General features: G+C 49.9%; 1 protein-coding gene across 3 annotated transcripts in view; it reads right to left on the bottom strand.

Moving 5' to 3' along the window:
• Rgs12 (regulator of G protein signaling 12) overlaps window positions 1–21,668 on the bottom strand; it is a 99,092-nt gene that overhangs the window by 15,035 nt on the left and 62,389 nt on the right. For 2 of the 3 annotated variants that reach the window (XM_013353329.2, XM_026788668.1), the window contains exons 5-10: window positions 5,404–5,573; window positions 4,523–4,615; window positions 3,652–3,795; window positions 2,272–2,451; window positions 1,827–1,983; window positions 852–928 (exon numbers count right to left, since the gene is read on the bottom strand). In XM_013353329.2, coding sequence (XP_013208783.1) covers window positions 852–928; window positions 1,827–1,983; window positions 2,272–2,451; window positions 3,652–3,795; window positions 4,523–4,615; window positions 5,404–5,573 — 821 coding nt within the window. The remainder of the gene's footprint in view (window positions 1–851; window positions 929–1,826; window positions 1,984–2,271; window positions 2,452–3,651; window positions 3,796–4,522; window positions 4,616–5,403; window positions 5,574–21,668) is intronic. The other variant, XM_013353330.2, reaches the window with a different exon arrangement.

Genomic DNA, 21,668 nt, shown 5'->3' with positions numbered 1-21,668 from the left:
ACATGGTCCGGTTGGTCCCATTGATCTGGCCCATAGCCATATATCCGTAGTCACCTGTGAGCTGTGAGGCCAGGGGACTGGAAGCATAAATGAGTCCCCCTAAGCACAGGATCACCCAGCTGACACCTAGACACATGCACTTCAAATTTTCCAACACTAAGCTGGGGTATTGGTGGCAATAGGTAACTGACTCATGGTGACCTTTTCAGGGTTTCTGGAGTAATGAAAGAAGAAACAACCATCTACCTCAGCCATCAACCGTCTTGATGGACAGTTACAAATGTCATGATGCTGACAACCAGCAAGGTTTCCTCAAATTCTTGTCAGACAAGAGTTGAGGGAGTAACAGGTCCTGAACCCTACCCAGCTCCCCTCACGGCACATTAGCAAAGAGCAGGGCAAGCAGGGTGCCCTGTAAGACATGCAAAGCTAGGCCTAGCTTTTAAGCAGTAGGAGAACGGCTCCTAGAACCCCACAGGCAGACACAAACACTGGAACGCTAGTGTCAACAGGAGGTCTGAGCATCAAGCCTAAGACAAAGCCCTTTTTCAAAGCACTGTGCTCTTAGTGGGAGTTCAAGAAATATTAACTACATCACAACAGAGGAATTTAAGAAATAAACTCAAGGCTAATTCTAGTCCTTACACAGCGCTTGTCCCCACCTACTAAACAGCTTCTTACAATGCCCTAGAAATCCTGGACTGGGGACTCTGCGGCCTAGGGGACCCAGGCCAGTGTCTAATCCTGGGACTCTGTTTATGAAACAAATGCTGGGTTTAGGAGCCAGACTTCATCTACCAGCTGGTAGGTGTAGTCTGTGACCTTTGGAAGGAGAGTAGGTGGCCACTCACCAGGTCTAGGCTCCCTGCTGAAGACACAGAGCCCTGGGACTCCCGACGGCAGAGGCCTCCATTGGCATGAAGAGCATCTTGAAAGAAGGGAAAGACCGGGGTAAATCAGAGCCACAGCTTCGCCATGCTGTGCCCTCTCAGTACAGAATCCTACCTCCAGCCGCAGACTGAAAGACACATATAGTAAGGACAGAGAGACAGCAAAACATCAGAGGCCCTTCCAGGAGTCACCTTGCTTCACTGGGGTGTAGTCAGATAGCTCCCTCACAGCAGAGGTCAAGGCAAGGGCCAAGGAGGTCACATTGTGGGGGCTGTGTAGGACTTAAGGACTTATCTGGTACAATCCAGGTACCAGATAACAGGGAACAATGCTATGCAGGCCAGTCTCATGTCCTTGTGTGGACCTGTCTTCAGGATGTCTGGGTCTGAAAAAGACTGTCCCTGTGACCAGCTGGCTGCTCCATCTACTGGTGACTCATTTCCCATCTTCTTCCTCACAAACCCTGTTCAGAGCCAATAGTCCAACTCTCCATAGTTCTAACAATGATCTAGGCTGCCCTACACACTATGAAGGGCCTAAACATGGTTCTATGACAAATCGGACCGATACTCAGGCTCCTGGATCCAGTGATCCACCCTGAACAAGTGGCCTCTTAGCATCTACAGACACTGTACAGACCGAGTGAATATCTGAGCTCTACTCAAATCCTCTGGAATCTACCTGTTACTATCATAGCAGGAAGGAAAGGACCTCAGTCAGCTGAACACTTGGCACTAAGGAGACTCCAGAAGGTTCTGGAGCAGGTCTGCTCCGTAAGCTGGCTCATCCCCAGCTCTGCTACTCAGTCAGGTTCTGTGACATTTCCTCATTCCTCCTGACGACTCTTGCTATACCTCTGCCTGCTCACCATGGCTTCTCATTTTACCATGGCAGCTGAGCTCCCGCTCACAAAGACTCGGTCTGCATCCACATACCGTGGGCATGGTCACCATGGTCCTTCTTCTTCTGGGACCGCCCCGTGCTCCTGCTCCTTGACCAAGAGAAAAAGGCCCCTTTGCGTTTTTTCTCGCAATCCTCATCCCCCACATCCTCATTCAGGGATCGTCCTGATTTTGATTTTCCACTTAACTGCTAGGAAATAGAAAAACAGTTAAGAAGTTACTTTAATGTTACATGAAACACCAAAGGTGGAGTACAGAGCTCTATGAGTAAGGATTCTGAGGAATAATCTAGAATCTAGATCCTTCAATGAGTCAGGGCACAGTCCTGACCCTCTCTTCACCACTGAGGTGGCCAGGGATTAGAGGACAGGAAAGGGCTCGAGGGGATGGCTCTAAGTACTCCATGCCCCACCCCAAGCTGGGGAAGGGATGAGTTGCACAGCCTCACTCTCACCCCCCACAAGGGCTGGCCCAGCACCTTTTTTGGTGTGGACACATTGGAGTGGTCGGAGCTGACACTGTGCTTGGAGGCTGGACTGCTGGGGACTTGCTGGGAGTCAGGGAGGGTGCGTCCTTCCACCTCTGCCAGGACGCATTCTTGGTACAGCTGGGATTTCAGAAAGCGAGTATAGCTATCAAACTTCATCAGGTTGAAAATCTGAGGAGCAAACGCCATGCAGGACAGTCACAGAAGGAACAGAACTCCCCAAGACCCTAGGTACCCACAAACAAGTGCTATTTTGGAAGTTTATTTCAGCCGATGCACCCAGGGCATTCTGATGTTAATTCTCCAGGCATCCTTCTGCTCTCCCCTCTGCCACTCTAGTAGGAGTGGAGTCACAGAGGTTATGTTAGTCAGAAGCATGGGCAGACTCAGGCCTTCATTTCCTAAGGACTTGGAAGGCTGTCATCTCACGAATGAGTGCTGCCTGGGGAAGATCCTTGTTTAAAGCTAACTCCTGGCTAGAGAGTGTGCTCTGGACAGGCACTGTTGGCTCAGATCAAATGCTCTTCCACAAAGAAGACATCAAAATATAAGCAGGGTGCCCTGTGCATTCGGTGACTCAGCACTCAGAGGCTGAGGCAGGAGGACAGTGAGTTTCAGGTCAGTCTTGGTGAGCTACACAGGGAGACCAAATGACACTGCCAGTACTACTAAACCCATACCACAAGTACACAGACAGGCCCAGAGCTATGACGGCCAGACACCGAGTATTCTGAATGTATACTAGTGTGGCAGCAATGTGTGTTGACAGAAACAGTACTTAAAGTTTTGAACCTGGATCTTTCTCTGGGCTGGTAAAATGTAGTACCATCCTCTCTTGACTTCTGAGTGACACCAAACTCTGGCCCCAGGTCATCCCTGCAATGAGACCACTGACCTTTCATAATATGCCATGTGGAAAAGCTGTAGGTAAGGTGTGCCCAATGCACTTAAATTTTTTTTAACATGTATGTATGTATAGAGAGAGAGAGTAGAGAGTGTGTGTGCATACATGTTATGGTCCATGTGTGGAGGTCAGAGTATAATCGTAGAAGTTGGTTCTCTCCTTCCACTATGTGGGTTCCAATGAACAAACTTAGGATGTCAGGTTTGGTGACAAGTGCCTTTATCTGCTGAGCCATCTCACCACCCCAGTGACTTTTGATAGATAATATTGTCCTTTCCTTTGGTTTACAGTGGGGTACAAGTCTGTGGAGCAGGCTTCTCGTTCCTCAGTTCTCCCGAATCCTTTTGAGACTGGAGGCCAGTGGTCAGAGTCCTCATCATGCCCACAACCAGCATTCCCCCTCCCCAGCTGAGAACCCTGCACCCCAAGCCCTGGCTGGAAGCCCCATGCACTGTCTGCAGAGTCACCTGGAGCTGCTGTTCCTTGAACATGTCAGGGTGGGGAGCATTGAGAATGTCGTCTGCCAGCTGGGCCTGGCTGTCAATGTTTACAGGAGTGGTGGCCTTGCTGCATAGGAATTTACTGAAAATCTCCCGGGCCCTGTAAGAGAGCTGACAGGTAGAAAGGTCTGAGCAGAGCTGTGGACACACCCACTGGACATGCATTTCCCACCGGTCACTGCAGCGTTCCTAAGACTGACATTACTTTGGGACTGAAGAACTGATTCACGGGTCCTGTCTATACTCTGGCTTACAAAGGGAAGTATAAAAGAACAAGTCGGGAAAAACCTCCTGAATGGGCTCCTCTGCAAGTTTCCCAATGGCTGCTTTGGAAGGGCCTCAAAAACTGAAACGTGCTACCTGGAATAGGCCTCAGAGTAGGATCCACCAGCAAGGTGTGAGCCACCAGGGAGGACAGGAGTGTGCAGTGCTCAGAGCACAAGAAACAGGCATGAGGCCACTCTGTGAGGACAACTGTTACCTTGGGGACATGCCATAGGACATGGCTGAGGTAGTCCTGGGGCAGCTTGAAAGGAGCCATCAGCAGGCAGGGTGAGTGTACACTTGGACTGAGTGCTTCTCCAAGCCTCCCTCCAGCGCGGCTTCTCCCTCCCAATCCTAACACCAAGTACCACCTCTGCCAGGCTCTGTGACAGGACATTTGTGCAGTCTATGTTTAGGCAGGATTAAATGTCACACACTTAAGTTTTTATTCGGAAGCAGAAATGTCATTTTTTTAAGTCACGTGGAAGCATCCCTCATCAACTGCTCAAGCAAAACTCGATGTAGCCCTCTGCCACCTGACCCTCAGGCAGCCCCACTTGGAAGAGCAATTTACCTCTTTTTTGTCGTGTGCAGGAACATGACTGAAGCATTCACAGGCCTGCCAGAATAAGATGTTCTCTTCACTGAATTCTTTCCGTAGAAAATCCTGAGGGAGCATAAGGAGGAGAGCAGTCGTCACTCCACAACTCCTCCATGCAGCTGACTCCCAACCCTTATCCTGGCCTCCTTTGTCTGCCACACAGCAGAACAGGCTCCTCTCCAGAGGAAAGCAAGCAGAGACTGTCCAACATCCCCGAGGGCACTCTGCCTCACAGCTCTTTTCTCAAGAGCTGCTTTTTCTTTTTCTTTGAGAAATAGATTTCTAGTTTCTAGTGATAATACAAAATGACATTATATCATACGACACTGTCCTACACATGTTGCTCATATTCATCCCATTACCCTCTCTTGTTGCCCCACCCCCACTCCTGGGTCCTTAAGAGCTGTGCTTGTCAGAATATCTTTCCAAGAATTTTGAAGAAGCTCCGGCTAGGAGGATGACACACACCTGTAATCCTAGCACTCAGAAGGACGAGGTAGGGTTATAGTTCCAAGCTAGCCTGAGTGACATAGTGAGACCCTGTCTCAAAACAAACTAACACATAGAGCCAAGAAATTCTGATGTTCTTTCTTGCATAGACATCCTATGTATGTGGATGGGGCGTGGGGGGAGGGAGCTTAGGAAACTCCAGGACAGGAGGCCGGTCAGGAAAGAAGACTGAGCTGAGGGTCTCTACAAATGCACACCCTACTGAGTCTGGAGTTTGAAGCAGAAGCTGAGACAGTCACGCTCCTACAAGTTGACATACTGTCTCTGAGGTATGAGATGACCCAGTAAGCTTAAGCACCCTTGGCACAAAGTGGCAATGCCCCCTAGCAGTGCCCCTTACTCACAGAGAAGTAGCGAACACCAATGGGATCCTGCAGCAGACGCTCGAATGACACTGCCCAGCTCGCAACCCTCCTCTCACGTAGGCGCCGGCAGCTCTGCACACTGGGGAGGCTGGCATTGCTGCTCAGGCTGTTGTTGCTGATGCAATCCTTCAGGTCAGCTCCTGTCAGCTCTGCAGGATCAGTACAGACACACCTGCACCTCTTGCCTTTTGTGACCGCTTCACAGGAGGCCACAGGTACCTGCAGCCAACTCCACTTTTCACACTTGTTCAGTCAGTGATATGCACTGCACCTGAAGCCTAGCCAAAGCTTTCTAGATATCAGATGTAGCAGTGAAAAAAACACATCTCATCTCAACCAACCACACACACACACACACACACACACACACACACACACACACTTACTTAAATAATAAGCTCTGACCATGAGAATGAAACAGATAAACTATTACCTAAGTGCACATACAACACAGGGCAGAAAGCTCAATGTTGAGTATACAGCAGGGAGGCATTTGCAAGTGCATCACAAAGCCAAAGACCCCAGTGAAGCCCAAGGAGAAGCTTCAGTTGGCCCATTGCCCTCCTGATGTTGTCTGCTGCAACTTGAAATCCACAGCTCACACATATGCACTTTCCTGCGTGCAGGTTACTTCTCAGTGGAAACACTAAGCCACAACATCCAAAATGAGTATTAGCCATGTGTCTGCTGGCAGCTGATTCACTGGTGATCCCAATACAGGAAAGCACTACAACTCAGGAGACGGAGAGGTGTCTAGGAAGACCCCATTTGTCACTCCTGTCCAGTTGATGAAGCAGCCCAGGGACAAGAGGACCACAGGCCAATGTAAGTGGAGCTCTAGAGTTGTTACACATGTTGCCTCTGGTGAGCAGGGCACACAGAGCTTCCCTAGATGAGAATGACCCATGTCAGAGGCAAGGCCAGGCCACTGCAGGGAGACAGGACAGGAGCCGTACTGTGCTGTCAGAAGGTCCCAGGCTCTGCAGCAGAGCTGACTAAGATGACTTTCCACATGGCATCCCTAAGGAAATGTTGCTACATCACATGTTCACAACAGGCTCCATCATCTGTTCTGAGCACCTGCTGCCTGGCATTCAAGACAGGTTGGTCACTCAGGATGGTCTGCCTGAGGTCAGTCCACAGGACAGATTCCTGGGGACAAGGTAGCAGGCTCTAGCTTGAGGCCAGTCACTGACGAGAGCTTTGTAGCAGGAGGGGGTGGAAGTACAGGGACTGGAAGCAGCATGGCCACTGACACTTTCGGATCGCACCCAGTCCACAGGGCACTGAGAGCTGCCACTGAGCCTACAGTCCAGAACAGTGTGCAGATGGTGTGTGCAAGCCAGAGTAGAGAGGGCCTGAGGAGTGGACACTGCACTTTCTAGAGGAAAGTGACCCCGAGGGCTAGGAGCCAAGCCAAGGATGTGACTACAGCATGGCACCTAGATTAAGTACCAGGCAAGAACATTCAAAGCCAGCTAGCATTTAGATTACAAGAGACAAGGGAAAGACATTCGAGCCACACACTGACACCACTACAGATGTTTATGTCAGAAGAAATGAGATCACGAGATCAGAACTTGTACGATCTTACCCCCACCCTGTCTGTGCACAGCCACTGTTCTCCTGAAGTCTAGAGGAAAGGGCTTGGGTCAGGACACATCACAGGAGTTGCAACCTGCTCCTCTAGAACACTGTTCACAGGGGGGCATGGTCAGAGCAGCTGGTACTACATAGGGCCGCTTCACTAAGTAGCTCGGCCATCAAACACACTGTGTGAGCACCTCACACACTTCCTGTGGGGTTGGGACCCCACAGGGATGCTTCTCTGAAGCTGACCTGTGTCCAGTGACCACAGCAGATACTGATTGTCTCAGAATGCACATTTAAGTCCAAAATATGTCCTGACAGAGGTTTCCCAAGAGCTACACAAGCTGAGTGTGACTGTCCCAGAAGAAAACTAAACAGAAAACACATTAAAAGGCAGGATGGCTCCACCTAGTTCCACTGTACACCACCCCACCCCCCACTGCAAACCACATCCATCTCCACTGTACACCACGTCCATCCCCACTGTATACCACGCCCATCCCCACCGCATACCACGCCCATTCCCATTTTACACCACACCCATCCCCACTGTACACCACATCCATTCCCACTGTACACACCACGCCCATCCCCACTGTACACCACATCCATCCCCACTGTACACCACGCCCATCCCCACTGCATACCACGCCTATCCCCACTGCATACCATGTCCATCCCCACTGCATACCACGCCCATGCCCACTGCATACCATGCCCATGCCCACTGCACACCATGTCCATCCCCACTGCACACCACTTGCTACAGCACTATACAAGCATGTTCTTGGGGATAAAACACCAGACCCATGTTTGGGACAGAAGGCAAAGTCCAGGAGTAGATGAAGAAGAATGCAGTGGAGGTGGGGACTGAACCACATCTGAAAAACTTCAAGCTGGGCTCTTGCTTTCCAGATCATATTAAAGCTGACCTCATAGGGCACAGTGATTTAGATGTGAAATAAATTGGAGACAAACTGGAAACCCAAGCTCCCATGATGTGGAGCACAACAGCGTCTCCACTGTACACCACCCCATATGAAATGCCCAGGCAAGAGGCTAAGGGTGACATACAACACACAGACTGAGGGCTGGTTCCTTCCAGACCAAGACACCCACACAGACAGATGGCCAGAAGAAGGCAGAAGGAAGCACATGACAGGTTCCGGGCTCCTAAGCACTTGGGCATACTCCTCTTTGCAACCGCTGCAGGCTACTTCATGCTCCATACCACTCTGCCTCACTCTGCTAAAGTCAGGCTTTGTGCATACCAGCTGACAACCCAGGCAGACATGGGAACTTGTACTTCAAAGGAGCTTAGCACTTCAAGGTGCACAGGAATCACACTGCCCAGCACAGTCTTTTGACGACCCAGCCCCCATGGAAAAGTGAGGGTGCTGATGTTGTTCTTCACTGCATCTTCTGTTGATGAGGTGACGCTCACCAATGAAGCACTGAGCCCAGCAGAGTCAACACTGCAACTATTTCCCTCCAACTTTCCTCTGAGGCAGTGAACTAAAACTGAATAAGGAACAGTTAACTCAAGAAACAGAAGAATCCTCTACAGCAGGATGTACACATGCAAAGGTCCTGTGGCAGAAGAAATGCAGCACACAGCAGCAGTGCTGGCAGGCCACAGGGGTATCCTGGCAATGTGTCCTTCACCCCAGACAAAGGACTGGCAAGGTCTCTTGTTCCTCACAGTGGAGGGTGGCCTGGAGGACAGGAAGGCAGAGGAGGTAAGGTGGGACCGAGTCACCGAGCTCTCCATAGACCATAAGGCCCCACTAGGGTGATGAAGTTTGTGCTTCTGAATTACAAAATACTTGTAACTCCAGCACAAGCTTAGTATGAGAAATACCCATTTTTCTTTTCTTTTTTTGTTTTGGAGCCTGTCCTGGAACTAACTCTTGGAGACCAAGTTGGCCTTGGATTCAGAGATCTGCCTGCCTCTGCCTCCCAACTGCTGGGATTAAAGGCGTGCACCACCACCGCCTCATGAGAAATACCCATATTCTCTGTGTCCAAGGTACTCAATTGCTGGAGGAAAAGTGGCCCAGTCCTCCGAACGGACCTGCAGACCTCCCAGCTTGCTCATATGCAGCTTGTCACTGTCTGCTAGCTCAACAAGATCTTCCCCACTCCCTAAACATCCAGGTTTCTGTGTGCTCACCTTAACTACAAGAGGTCACTGGTCTCTAGGGCTGCAGCAGGAAGTGTTGGGTGTGTGGTAGGAGTGAATCTATGCTGTCTCAGTCAGTGAGTGAAAGATGACCGGTATACTGACTAAACTTATTTTTATAACCTGATATAAAACAATGGCTTTCCAAGACTCACGTCAACATGCCACCGTGAACTCTAACAACGAAGGATTGCAGCAAAGAGCTGCAATGATGAGCTCCACTGTGTCACTGAGTGTCCCACATCGCTGGCTGCCAACGTCCCTGGCTGTGGGTCAGGCTTGTCCTTGGGTCTCTCAGGCATGAGCACTGCGTAGAGAGGAAGGTGGCGCAGCACCTAAGCAGGCACGGCTCAAGTGGCAAAGACAACAGTGGGGAACTGACACCACAGGAAATGAGGGGAAACGGCTCATCTCCTGGCAGCTGGACTAGAGACCCGCTCAGGTGAGATGCCTGGTTGGTGAGGGGACGGTCTCCATGGCTGCAACAGAGCCCTTCCCCTAGGAGAAGAGGAAGTTTCTGGTGCTCTGGTAATGCCTCCCTGAGGTTGTGGGAACAGTGACTTGGCCTTGAGCCCAGCACAGCCCAGGGACCTAGACAAAGACATCACAAATGCTGAGGCGAGGCCTAGCCACAGTGGACTATGACAAGTCACACATATACGGGGTGGGGGTGGGGCAAGTCCTGAGTCCACAAGGGTGCCACACGTGGTTCTTTTAAACAGAGCTCCTGGAGGAGGTTTTCACCCAGTGGGGGTGTAGGAGGCTTGCAAAGCAGAGGGGTAGAGGCAGACCCTGCTCAGGCTTGGCACAAGTTGCTCCTGTGAATTGAATCTTAGTGCTTTTGACGGGCTACACAGACACAAAGTCCCTTCCCCTTTGTCATGCATTTCTGAGTTCAGAACCCACACCATGTTCCAGCACTGTTAGTCACATACAGAACAAAGCATCTTCAGGGTTAGCCTGACCCAGGACATCAAGCAGCACCTGGTGGCCAAGGAATTCCTTGCAAACACCTCTATTTCTAAACCAAGTTCAAGACCAGTTTAGGAGGCTGACACACATCAGGTCTGAGACTCACTGGTCTGCTGGGAGCTGCCAGCCTGGTTCTCTAATGTTAAGCGCTTGGGTGAAACACAGGCTGAGTTGAAGATATGGCTGCACTGTGGCTTCAGTGGGTGTGTTCTAGGTGTTTGTTGTGATGTGGGTTTTCTTCTTTCAGTCAAATGCTGACCTGGTGAGAACGTGATTCGAGTCTGTGCAGATCTCCTGGAACAGCTGCCAGCACAGCTGCAGAGACTGTAGCAATGTAGGCTGTAGGTTACACATTGCAGTAATTCCTTGAGACTGAGTGTGCAGTTACTTCTGTGATGCATGGCCTCAGCCTGCTCCCAGTTCACTGTATGTCTTAGCCAATCATAACCTTAAGTATTCCAAATGCTCAAGTCTCAACTCTAAGCCACGTGGCAGCCCAACCCAACATAAGACCCTCCCCACGCAGCAAACATACCTGAGGACTGCACACGCCAGCCTGCTCTGACACTCAAGACAAGTTGAGAGACAGATGTGGGACTTTACCTGGGTAGAGATGATAAGAGCCACTGTGGTGCCATCTAACCAAATACTTCCAACCATTCACCGTAAACCACCCTTCTGAGTCCATACCAGGCTCAGCCTGGGTGGCCAGGAGCAGAGGCCTGGGCCACGGGTGCTGAGGACATGGCTCCTTAGCTCGGCCTTGGGGGTAGATGAATTATTGCAGAGCCTCAGGGACCCTCGCAAAGGCAGCCCTCAGCCTTCCAGCACTGGCTCCTGGAGAGGCTCTAGAGCCTCGCAAAGCCTCAGAGACTCATGTATAATGCACAGCCGGAATGCCTGCTGCAGAGGCCTGAATTATTCACAAGGGCAGAAACACTGTTCCCCCAGTGTGGGGAGGAGCCACTGTGCAGTTCATGAAACAGCAGCAGGGAAGGAGCAGCAAGAACACACAGCTTCTCATAATAGTTATGTGATGCTGTCATATTTCCACACCATCTTGAATTTAAACTCTTAAGTCCCATAAACACAAGATCTATATTCTCAGTGAGAGACTAAAGCCATGGCATCTCAAGGGTGTGCACTTAAGAAACAAGCAGCTTGAACTCAACCAGTTCCAAAGCAAAGTCTGTGGTATCAGCAGCACACCTAAGGAAACCTCGAGGGGCTGGGAGCTCAGCCGGAGCTGAGCGTGCCAGCTTTAGAAAATAAAGCCTTTTGCTGCTGTCCTCACGAACTAAATCAGTGCATAAACAGAGGTGGGAGAAAGGCAGTGAGGCCTCATGAGTTCTCCATGGTCTCTGAGGTTGGGGCTTCCCGCAGGTAGCCCAGGTAAGGGTCAGCAGAGACCATTTTCAGCTTTCTGGCCACAGTCCCCAGCAATTCCAAATTTGATCTCTAAGACACGCAAGGGAAAGATGACTGGGTCAAAGTTTTACCACCCAGGCTGGATGACCACAGTCCAATGATTGGTGACTTTGGGTGGACACTCCTCCACAAACACTCTGGACTCTGTCAGTTCCAGTAGAAAGGCCACCAAAGGATCTCAATAGTATCCTCTAAAAGAGACCTGCAAAGGGTTAAAAGGAGGCCTCAGCTGTGTCTGCCTTCCCTGAGCACATGGCTTCACATCAGTGGCGAAGCAGGAAATACACCCTTACCACCCGTGAGGTTGCCACCGGAAGCTCACAGGAGTCTTGTTGGTGTGAGGATGGGGAGCAGGAACAGGACCCCCACTCTCTTCTGGGCCCATTCTGTCTCTGGCCCTCCTGTCACAGCCTTCCGCACCTCCTCCAGGGACAGTCACCAAAACATACACATTTTTTTTCTAAGCTATTTGAGTACCCTGCCAACAGTAGCACACATACAGACAGGTATAGACACACACACACACACACACACACACACACACACACACATAGACACACGACACATCAAGGTGTACTGACTGCTAAGACTTTTTTAATCACCGTGATAAACCCAGAACATTTAGCACAGCCTGTCCTCTAATCCCACCCTCCATGTCCTTCATGGTGTTGTCCCTCTGCCTAGGACTAAATTCTGCTGGTTAGCAAAGCTCTCAGGCACCTCCCACCCCTCTGCACTGAGGTCGGTGGGCCAGAGGGTTTGGTCATCCATCTTATCTTGGCTTGTCACTGTCAGGGAGAGAAGCGGATCATGCAGGCACCTTTCTCTTGGGTGCACCATGCCAGTGTGCGGCCTGATCCTGTAGTCAGGGTTTTCTGCATTATCACTCTTTCTCCTCCAAATACAAGTTGAATAGCCTTAATTCAGAAATCTGAAATTCAAAATGCTCCCAAATCCAAAAATTTGGGGTGACTAAAAAGCTACTTCTACATCTTGTCTCATGATACCTGCAAACAGACTAAAGTGCTGAGTAAAATTATCCTCAGGCTCTATGTGCAAGATGAATAAATGAAGCCCATGGGAAGACCTGTATCCTATGCCTGAGAGAACTCACTGTACCTATGGGAAAGTTCCAAAACCCAAGGGAAAAGTCAGAAACTGAAATACTGGCCCCAGTGATTTTGTATAAGGAACTCTCATCTCCCAAACTAAGGCAAAAAGCACCTCATGTTCATGGGGCTGTGCCATGGTCTCAGTCTCCTGAGAGGGTCTCAGGGCTATGCTGCTCTGTAGTCAGTCAGGGGTTTGCGCTCAGTGGCCTGGCACTTTCTCCTCTACTCGGTCCTCCATCAGGTGGTCGTGTGTCCCTGTGAGTCTTCCCAAACACTGAGCACTGACGGGAAGCAGACATATACCTGCAGGCCCACTGTGTGCTTTCCCTGCTCAGCCCAGGAGTTGGTCTTTCCTCTCCAGCAGTGGACAGCCTCCTTTCTCTCCTGATGCCCCCACTTCCTCCCTCAACAAAAAGCAGCTGAGCTTTCTAGAGTTCCCTTGCAGGTGACATTCACAGCAGAGTCCCACCTGCCTTTCTGCGCTGGGAAGTTCTGTCACCTGCTTGGTGAAGGCACTGCCTCTCTGTGAACATGTTCCCCTTATTCCCACAGTGGTCCATGTAGACATCAGTCACAGGTCACCAGTATGGACAATTCTGGTTCTGGGAGAGGCCAGGCGGAGATAGAGCCCAACATGACCTTTCTGGATCTAGGTGACATGATGATTACATGGACCCTTATGTCTATGTCTTGGCTTTCTTATGGGGAGAAACGAACACCTGTAGGGCCTGGGGCCCAAGAACCCCATAAGGGTCCCAAGCTATACATCCAAGTACTGGAACTGTGCCAGAAGCTAAAATGCCATCAACAAGAGAGGCCTCAACCTACCTGGAGGGCTAGGTTTCCATGAAAGTCCTGCATGACTCGGGGAAGATAGCCCTGGCCTCACCTCGTTTCCTGTGTGACAACTGCGTACCTGAGTTCTGTCACCTTACTCCAAGAGCATCTGGCTAAGAGCACTTCATTCTCATTGCCAACAGGGTGACCCTTCATACTAATCAGTGAGGAGAGCTTAGGACAGGCCCCACTGCTTACAGACTCCACAGTGTAAAATCTGAGGGCAGCCATTCGGCTCCTCACCTGAGAAAGCCAGAGCGAGCAGTGGCAGATCCTGACAATGAGCAGATTGGCTTGTTTTGAGCACCACAGCAGAGCCCCCAAACTGCTGGTCTAACTCTAGGGGCCACTGTGAGGTGAGGCTTCAAAGGTCTTAGGATACTGGTGGGTAGAACTGGGCAGGCACCACAAACTCTGAGGTGGCATCCCAGTACCCTTTCCTGCCCTGCTTGCTCCTCACCGTCTCCCAGGGAGTGACAAGGCCAGACAGTCCTTTGAGGCTGTGCTGGGATCACAAGATTACGTATACCACAGGGCCCCGAGGGAACAAATGGGAGAAACCTAAATGCTGTCTTGAAGCCGAGACCAGGCCCATCTGAACTCAGCAGAACAAACTCAGCCTGTGAAGCGACACAGTGTTTCAGGAGAGGAAATGCCAAGCAGATGGGAAAATGCCAAGAGCTTTCAGGGCCGTAAGAGTGGGTAGAACGGGAGCTGCCAAGGGTCAGTGTGGGAAGTGGTGGGAGAGAACAGCTCCTTCGTTTGTCACATTGCATTTTCAGAACTCAGTTGAGGAGCTATCAGCTGCCACCATGAGGGTCACTGGACTACAGGGGGCCCTAGCACATGCCAGGAAGGGGCAGCGCCTTTTTGAAGCCCTGATTCACACACTGGCTGGAACCAAAAAGGTCACAATGCCTTACTGGCTAATTCTTTCTCAAAATGGACTTATTTGATTTTTTTTTTTTTGGTTTTTTGAGACAGGGATTTTTTGTGGTTTTGAATCCTGTCCCTGGAACTAGCTCTGTAGACCAGGCTGGTCTCGAACTCACAGAGATCCACCTGCCTCTGCCTCCCGAGTGCTGGGATTAAAGGCGTGCACCACCATTGCCCAGCTGACTTATTTGATTTTGACAAATAAAAAATTGGTATCACGAAGACACACATCCTCCTTTTGTGTTCATTTCAATGACAACATGTGGAACAGTCACGTGGCAACAGAACCTGGCTGAAGGAGAAGACAGACACACTGCCCAGCATAGAAGCCCAGGGATCCAAAGGCTGGGCTCAGGAGGAAGGCTCTGGAACCTCATGCCCACATGCGGTGGGGCTTCACCTTCTACAGAAACCATGTCAACAAGGGTGTTTTGGCTGTGCCAAGTGTAATGTAACTTCATAGGAGGGGGTGAGTGCCGCGCCTCACTGGAGAGCCCAGGAAAGTTGTGACAATATCAGGCACACAGTAGGCACTGAATGATGTCAACTACTAACTGGGCTGTGCTAGTCCTGAACACTAGGTGAAGGGCAAGCAACTCCAGCTATATCTGCATTGTTAAGTCATGGTTCCTAAACTAGTCTCTGCCTTAACATTTTAAATATAAATCTTTTTTTTTTTTTTTTTTTTTTGGTTTTTCAAGACAAGGTTTCTCTGTGGCTTTGGAGCCTGTCCTGGAACTAGCTCTGTAGTAAATATAAATCTAAAGCTTTTGTTGGTCAGCATTTAAAATCATGCTCTCATCCCCTCCCTACACAGACATGGCACCTCATTTAAGGAAGATCCTGCTTTCTCTCTGATGAATTCAATCAGTTCTGAAGGTCAGGGCTGGTCAGGGGCTCTGCTTTGGGTTTGTACACAGGTGACACCAACTATGAGTTGTGCATATGTAGTTTTCTCCTTTCTCTCTTTTGTCTTTTTAGTCTGGGCTAACCCTAACACCTAAAGTTACTGTCATGTGCACATGCTCGTGCTAGTCTTGGCTCTTGTAGAATGCTCTGGTTGTCGAGTCTATCTTGGAGACAAATCAAGCCAGTGCTTGACTCTGTCAGCTGCTACTCTGGCCTCCATGGTGTGAGTCAATTGGCTTCACTCCTTCTCTGCTGTGACAGATCTGCTTATGTGTCTGCAATTGTTTGCCCTGAAAGCAAACTCTGAAAACATAGGCTTAGTCTGCCTCAAAATGTACCCAAGTGTCTGGAAGTGTTGCAAACAAAGCAGAAACTCAAAACCCTACCCCATACCATGAAAAAACAAACAAACAAACAAAAAAACCAGATTCCAGGGGCATCCAAGACTTAAATGTGAACAATAAAATGGTAATAGTTTTACCTTCATGGTCCTAGGAAGGACGGAGTAGAGCAAGGCAAATGTGCTTCTTAAAGGGAGGATGGCCACTGAGACTATCTTAAAAACTTCAGTCTGCAAGAGACAGCACTGAGAACCAACTGCAGAAGGGGCCTGCACGCCTTCCTCAAGTGCTATTACACCTTCTTTCATTCATTATTAGCCACAAAAACCAAACAAGGATGCAATTGAAAACATAAGCTGTAAAGTTGTGAAGGAGAACTGTCCCCACAGGATTTGAGCGCCTGATCCCCAGCTGATTATTGTGTTGGGCGGGGGAGGGGCTGTTGAACATCTGGGAGGCAGAGCCTTGCTGGAGGAAGTAGATGGCTGGGGCAGGCTGTGAGTGCTCACAGTCTGACCTCACTTCCTGGTCACTCTCAACTTGATGACTGAGCTCTCAGCTTCTTGCTCTTGCAACTATGCTTCCCCACCATAATGGACTCTTATCCTTTGAAACTGTAAACTAAAACAAACTTCTACAAGCTTCCTTGGTCATGGCATTTTATCATATTTTATCAATGGGAAAGTAGCCAATATATAAGATTATCATAATTCATCTGTCCAATATAAGAATCACTTCTAGAATTTATTATTTTTTCAATTTTCTACTAATCAACTAACAGTAACAACATAACCAGCTGAATGAGAAAACACAAAAAGCAAGCAACAAGCACAAGCTTGTTTGTTTCTGGCAGTGTCTGCGATGGAATGCAGGGCCTCACGCTTGTTAATCGGGTACTCTATACTGACACCTGTCTAAGCAAAGGTCTGGACTGAGTATTTAAAAATAAAACTGAGCCAGGTGGTGGTGGCACACACCTTTAATCCCAGCACTCAGGAGGCAGAGGCCAGCCTGGTCTACAAGAGCTAGTTCCAGGACAGGCTCCAAAGTTACAGAGAAACCCTGTCTCGAAAAACAAAACAAACAAATAAATATCAAGTGGCCACATACAAACCCCAGCGGCCATGATGAACATAACAGCTGGGTAGTGTGCACACTGGCCAATGGAGAATATCTAAATACACACGCTGATGGCCAGCTCATCAGAGCAAGGCACACACATATGTCCATGAAGAGACCTGTAAGGGCATGTCTTGCAATCTTTGCGACAGCTAAAGTCTGAGCCAGCTTAGCAGCTATCACCAGAGGCAAGAGCAGACAGTGGCCATTTAACAACAGAACAGGGCATGGTAGCCAAAGTGATGGTAACAGACCCACAAGGGAGGAAAGCAGTTCACAGACAAGTCAGGTACCAGAGAGCACACATGGCAGCATTAGCACAAGATCACATGGAAGGGTGAGACATCAGTCTAGAGTGAAGGTGGAAGGAAGATATGTCCTGGGAACCAGGCAGAGGCTCAAAGGATGATGTCCCAAGAACGGGTGCCTTCCTCCCCAGCGCCAGTCAATCCCCAGTGCCTTGTAAAGATCACTAGCATCAATCACTGTAGCCCATTAATGCTAGCTAACTTGAAAGGACGCCTTTATAAAGGCAGGAAAGCCATCATTAGGTCATGAGTCTTAGGTTTTGTTTTAAAATATTTACATAAAAGCCTTCCTTCCCAGAGGATGTGGTAAACTGACCCAGAGATGTGTTGTCTGTAAGGAGACTTTGCAGGCTGGCCCCAATCCCTTCTGTGCAAGGCTCACCAAAAAGTCCATGTTACTCAACCAGTATTGTGCCACCTATCTCTCAAACCCTGGCAGGTGAAGTCACTGGATAAGAAATAAGCACACAGCAGGGCCACCTAGCTGATCTCCATCATGTTCAGAGCTGGTAAGGGACCTCAGGGAGCTCCCACATACTGCCTATATCCATGCTCAGGTCCCAAGAACAAAGACATCTCTGAGCAATGGTAGTAGCATACCACCAGCCTGCAGCACAGTGGGACCTGTCCCCCTCACCAGCCTGCAGCACAGTGGGAACGGTCCCCCTCACCAGCCTTGAGACCTTGCAGGCCCTGCCCTCCGTGTCTGGATCCCAAATGCAGAGGGAACACAGCTGCCCCTCACTGAGGTGAGGGCTGGGTACATCAGAACCCGCAGGGCTAAGTGCTGCTAGTCAGGTATGCAGCACCTATCTAAGGACACCCTGAGTGTCACACCACATGGTGCCAGACAGACTGAGAGCCCTCCAAGGAGGTGAGCCCAAATATTAAACAGTGTGTAGAACATTTTTGGGGCCCACACTGCTCCCTGGAGATGCACCAGAGCTCAGCTGGAACAGCAACACTTCAGAAGACAGGTTCTGATGTGGGCAGGGCCATGTCACCACTTCATGATGCTCTGACTTTTCATGGCTGAATGCTCTGTAAAGGCAGAGAAAGTAGCGGGATGGGCAGGCAGGGCTTGCTGATTCCAGAATGAGGTATCAGCTCTGAATGAATGAGGAACTGATTGCTTCCCACGCCTGTAATGTGTGGGATACAGGATACTCCAGGCATACTGGGGTAAGACCTGGCGCTTCATGATTCTAAGGGTAGTGCTCATCCTATGGGATGAGAGATCATGGGAGCTCCTTGTATTGAGCTCACATTTTATTGTGAACTTTCTAAATCATGTTCCACAACTAGAATGTGAAAGCATCGCATCACAGGATGCTGGCTGTGATGGGCTGGCTGTGACAGGAACCCTACTGCCACTCAGCACTAGAAAATGAAACTAAATGTTTAGCAATGATCCTTGGAATCTGGACCTCTGTCACTTCTGATGGGAAAGCCATCAAGTCTGTGTGTTTAGATCACCCCATTTACCAGGAGGCATGTTGGGTGCTACAGCAGAAAAAGGTCCCTACAGGTGACTCTCCACTGAGCTGAAGAGACAAAGCAGAACTAGAGAAAGTTAAGGGGCTGCAGCACGCAGCCCAGATACAATTGGTGAAGAGAGAGGAGGCTGGGGACCACCTGGGACGTCTCAGTACTGACTCTAGGCCGTGCACACGCAGGGTGAGGCCCCAGGAGGTTGCAGGCGATGGTTTGAAGCTACAGGATGAAGGTTGCCAGCCCTTGCACAAGTCTGGGGAAGTTCCAGATCCAACCAGTTCTTGTAGGAATCCCTGGAGGGGCTCCATCAAGCCAGGAACATAAAGACTCTTTCAGGAGTCCTTCTTCATATGCCAAGTCCGGAAAACACCTTGGTCATGTGACAAAGAAGCTGATGCCGCAGAGCACCAAGGGAACTAACTCTGGGGCAACTGCATTCCCTGCCCCACCACATCTCTTAGCAATGTCCCTGCGAGTGCTAGACTGATCCAGAGATCCAGTCCCCTTGTTCTGACATCACAGGCTTGCTGCTCTTTATCATCCCTTCCTACTCATTCCTGTGAAGATCCTCATATGTGTGCATTTAAGACATTCATGTTTTTTCCTGTTAACCAGCTCTCTAGCCAAAGGCTCTATGGTGCTAAAGGGAATGACAGGGAGGCCGCACCCCTACACAGCTCTTTACCAAAGTGTAAAAGAGCACAAGCCCCAGGCATGTATTGCAAAGGCTTTTGCAAGTGAGCACACTGTCAGCTCCTCTGAAACCGAGTGTTGGGACATAAGCAGGAAGCCCCTGGGCTTCACCTCTCTGACTCTACCATCCTGGGTCTCAGAGCAAGGCTCATACTGCTTCTCTGCCTCAGAGACTCACACAAGTCTGTTCAACCAAGTTCTGTTCTCTAAGAACCGACTGAATATGTTCCCTTTGTGAGGCATGGCTCCCTCAGGTGGGCCTCTCGAGACAGAAGGGGAACCAAGAGGGCCCTACTCCCACTCCAGTGCACTAGGGACAGTACTGAAACTAACATGTCCCAGGTTCCCACAAATAGAAGAGGGGGAGGAGGCAAGGTGGGAGGAAGAGAGGCAGGAAGGAGTCACTGGCTTTATTACTTTTGAACTTTGCTTGAAAAAAAACTTCACAACATAGTTACTAATAAAAACTACTTCCAAATGTCTTGTCAAACCAGAAAGAAAGGAGTGTGTTGGGAGGCGTCTTGGCAGAAACCAAGTCTGCCTGCTTCCCCAACAGTCTACAGTCTGTTTGAGATTCAAGTCCAAAAAAATCATTTAAAAAAAAAAAAGTGAACTACTGGGCCAAATAAAAGGCTCTGCTTAAACACCTGCTCTCACCCCACAAGCTACAAATCACCATCCCATTCCTGCTCAGTAGTGAGCAGTTTTGAAAAGCACAAGATTAGGCTGGGTACCGTGGACCACCGAGCCACGCTGCACTGTCAGCACTGTTCCACGGGGACTCCTCACATCTCTGTCTCTTCTGATTACAGAGGATGGTTCACCTGCCCAGAATCTTCACAATCGCAACGTTCCAAGTGAATGCGACCTAACTTCAAGTCCTCGTGGCAAGCACGGCTGGCCCTACATCCCTGAGCAGCTTCCAAGTCAGCTCAGCATGCCTGTGATGTGGACCGCTGCAGCCACTTCTGTAGGACAGAAGATGCTATCAGGTTGGAGCAAAGCTAAAGCTGCCAGACAGGAAGGGAAGGTGGCTTGCCTGAGTATAGCCCTGGGCAGACCCCACAGCTTAGGGTAAAGATGAACAGTTAAGAAGTGCCAGGGGTGAGGAGGGCAAAGGGCAGAATGACACAGTCTTTCCCAGAGCATCCGAAGGTAAACAGTCATTTGAGGGGTTAGGGAGCCCTCCAGATCTCAGTGGAAATCTAAAAAAAAAAAAAAAAAAAACCAGGAAAGTGAAGATTGAGAGAGCCTGGCAGCCTCTTCACGGAGGACCTGGCTGGGCTTCACAAGGAGGGAGGCTAAGCAGACCTGGCCAAACCCATAAGTATCTAGCACAGGTCACAGAGACAAAAACATGACAAAGGTGCCCCTACCACTCTGAGCAGGCATCCTAGTCCTCACCAAGTTTGTTCAAGTCTCCAGAATAGTCTGGGGAGTACTCTAGACTCCCAGCACTCAGATCTAGGTTAGCCTAGCTCAGCACCCAGACCTGGCCTAGAGTCCAGACAAGTACCAGCTCCAGACAAATACTTAGTCCAGCCTAGCCCAGTGTCAAGCACCCAAAGTCCCATATCTGTGGGGCACAGCAGGCCAAGAACAGCCCTTGGCCCAATACTCTCTTCCTTCAAGTTCCACTGAAAGCTCCACCACAAAGGAACCTACAGTCATGTGCATGACTGCCACACACCTTCACTGACTCTCCTGTACTCTCTGCACTTAGCAGAGGGTCAAAGAAGGGGACACTCATGCCCATACTTTAGGTAAGAAAAAGCTAAAAGCAGAGTAAACCCAACCCAAGGCCTAGCGCCTGGAGAAGAAGGTGAAGACAGACTCGGAGTGCCTTCTGGAGTTTAGTCAGATGGGGATGCTATGGACGGGCACACCCAATTGCCACTCAGCAGGCATTTTCCAATCTGTGCTCCAGGATAGGACATTTGCTTGACAGAATTTAAGAGCATTTTGCTACTGAAAACACTTTAAAGCCACTGCCCTAAGCCAGCCTTCCAAAGCTTGAGCTAATGTCACTGAAGACCACTGGGGCCCAGATTCAGTGATCCTCTCACCAAGCTTTCTCACGTCAGTCACTGGCAGGAAGAGCACAGAATACTACTCAGAGAAGGGGCAGGAAGCAGCAGGTGGGTGGGACAGGAGGAGCTGAAAGACATCAGGGAGAGTACAGTGGGCGGTCTGGTGTGCTGGGTCACTGCAGGCTAGCCTGGGACAACAGACCACTGTGGCAGACGGAGGGGGTCCAAGTTCAGTGTGAGCCGGCCACAGCTGCTGCCCTGTGGAGACTGGAGAGCACAGGCGTGGCGGACGG

This window comes from Microtus ochrogaster, unplaced genomic scaffold (assembly GCF_000317375.1).
Source record: "Microtus ochrogaster isolate Prairie Vole_2 unplaced genomic scaffold, MicOch1.0 UNK5, whole genome shotgun sequence".
NCBI lineage: Eukaryota > Metazoa > Chordata > Mammalia > Rodentia > Cricetidae > Microtus > Microtus ochrogaster.
The sequence above is the reverse complement of the archived record's forward strand: the minus strand, read 5'-3'. Positions and strand labels throughout refer to the sequence as shown.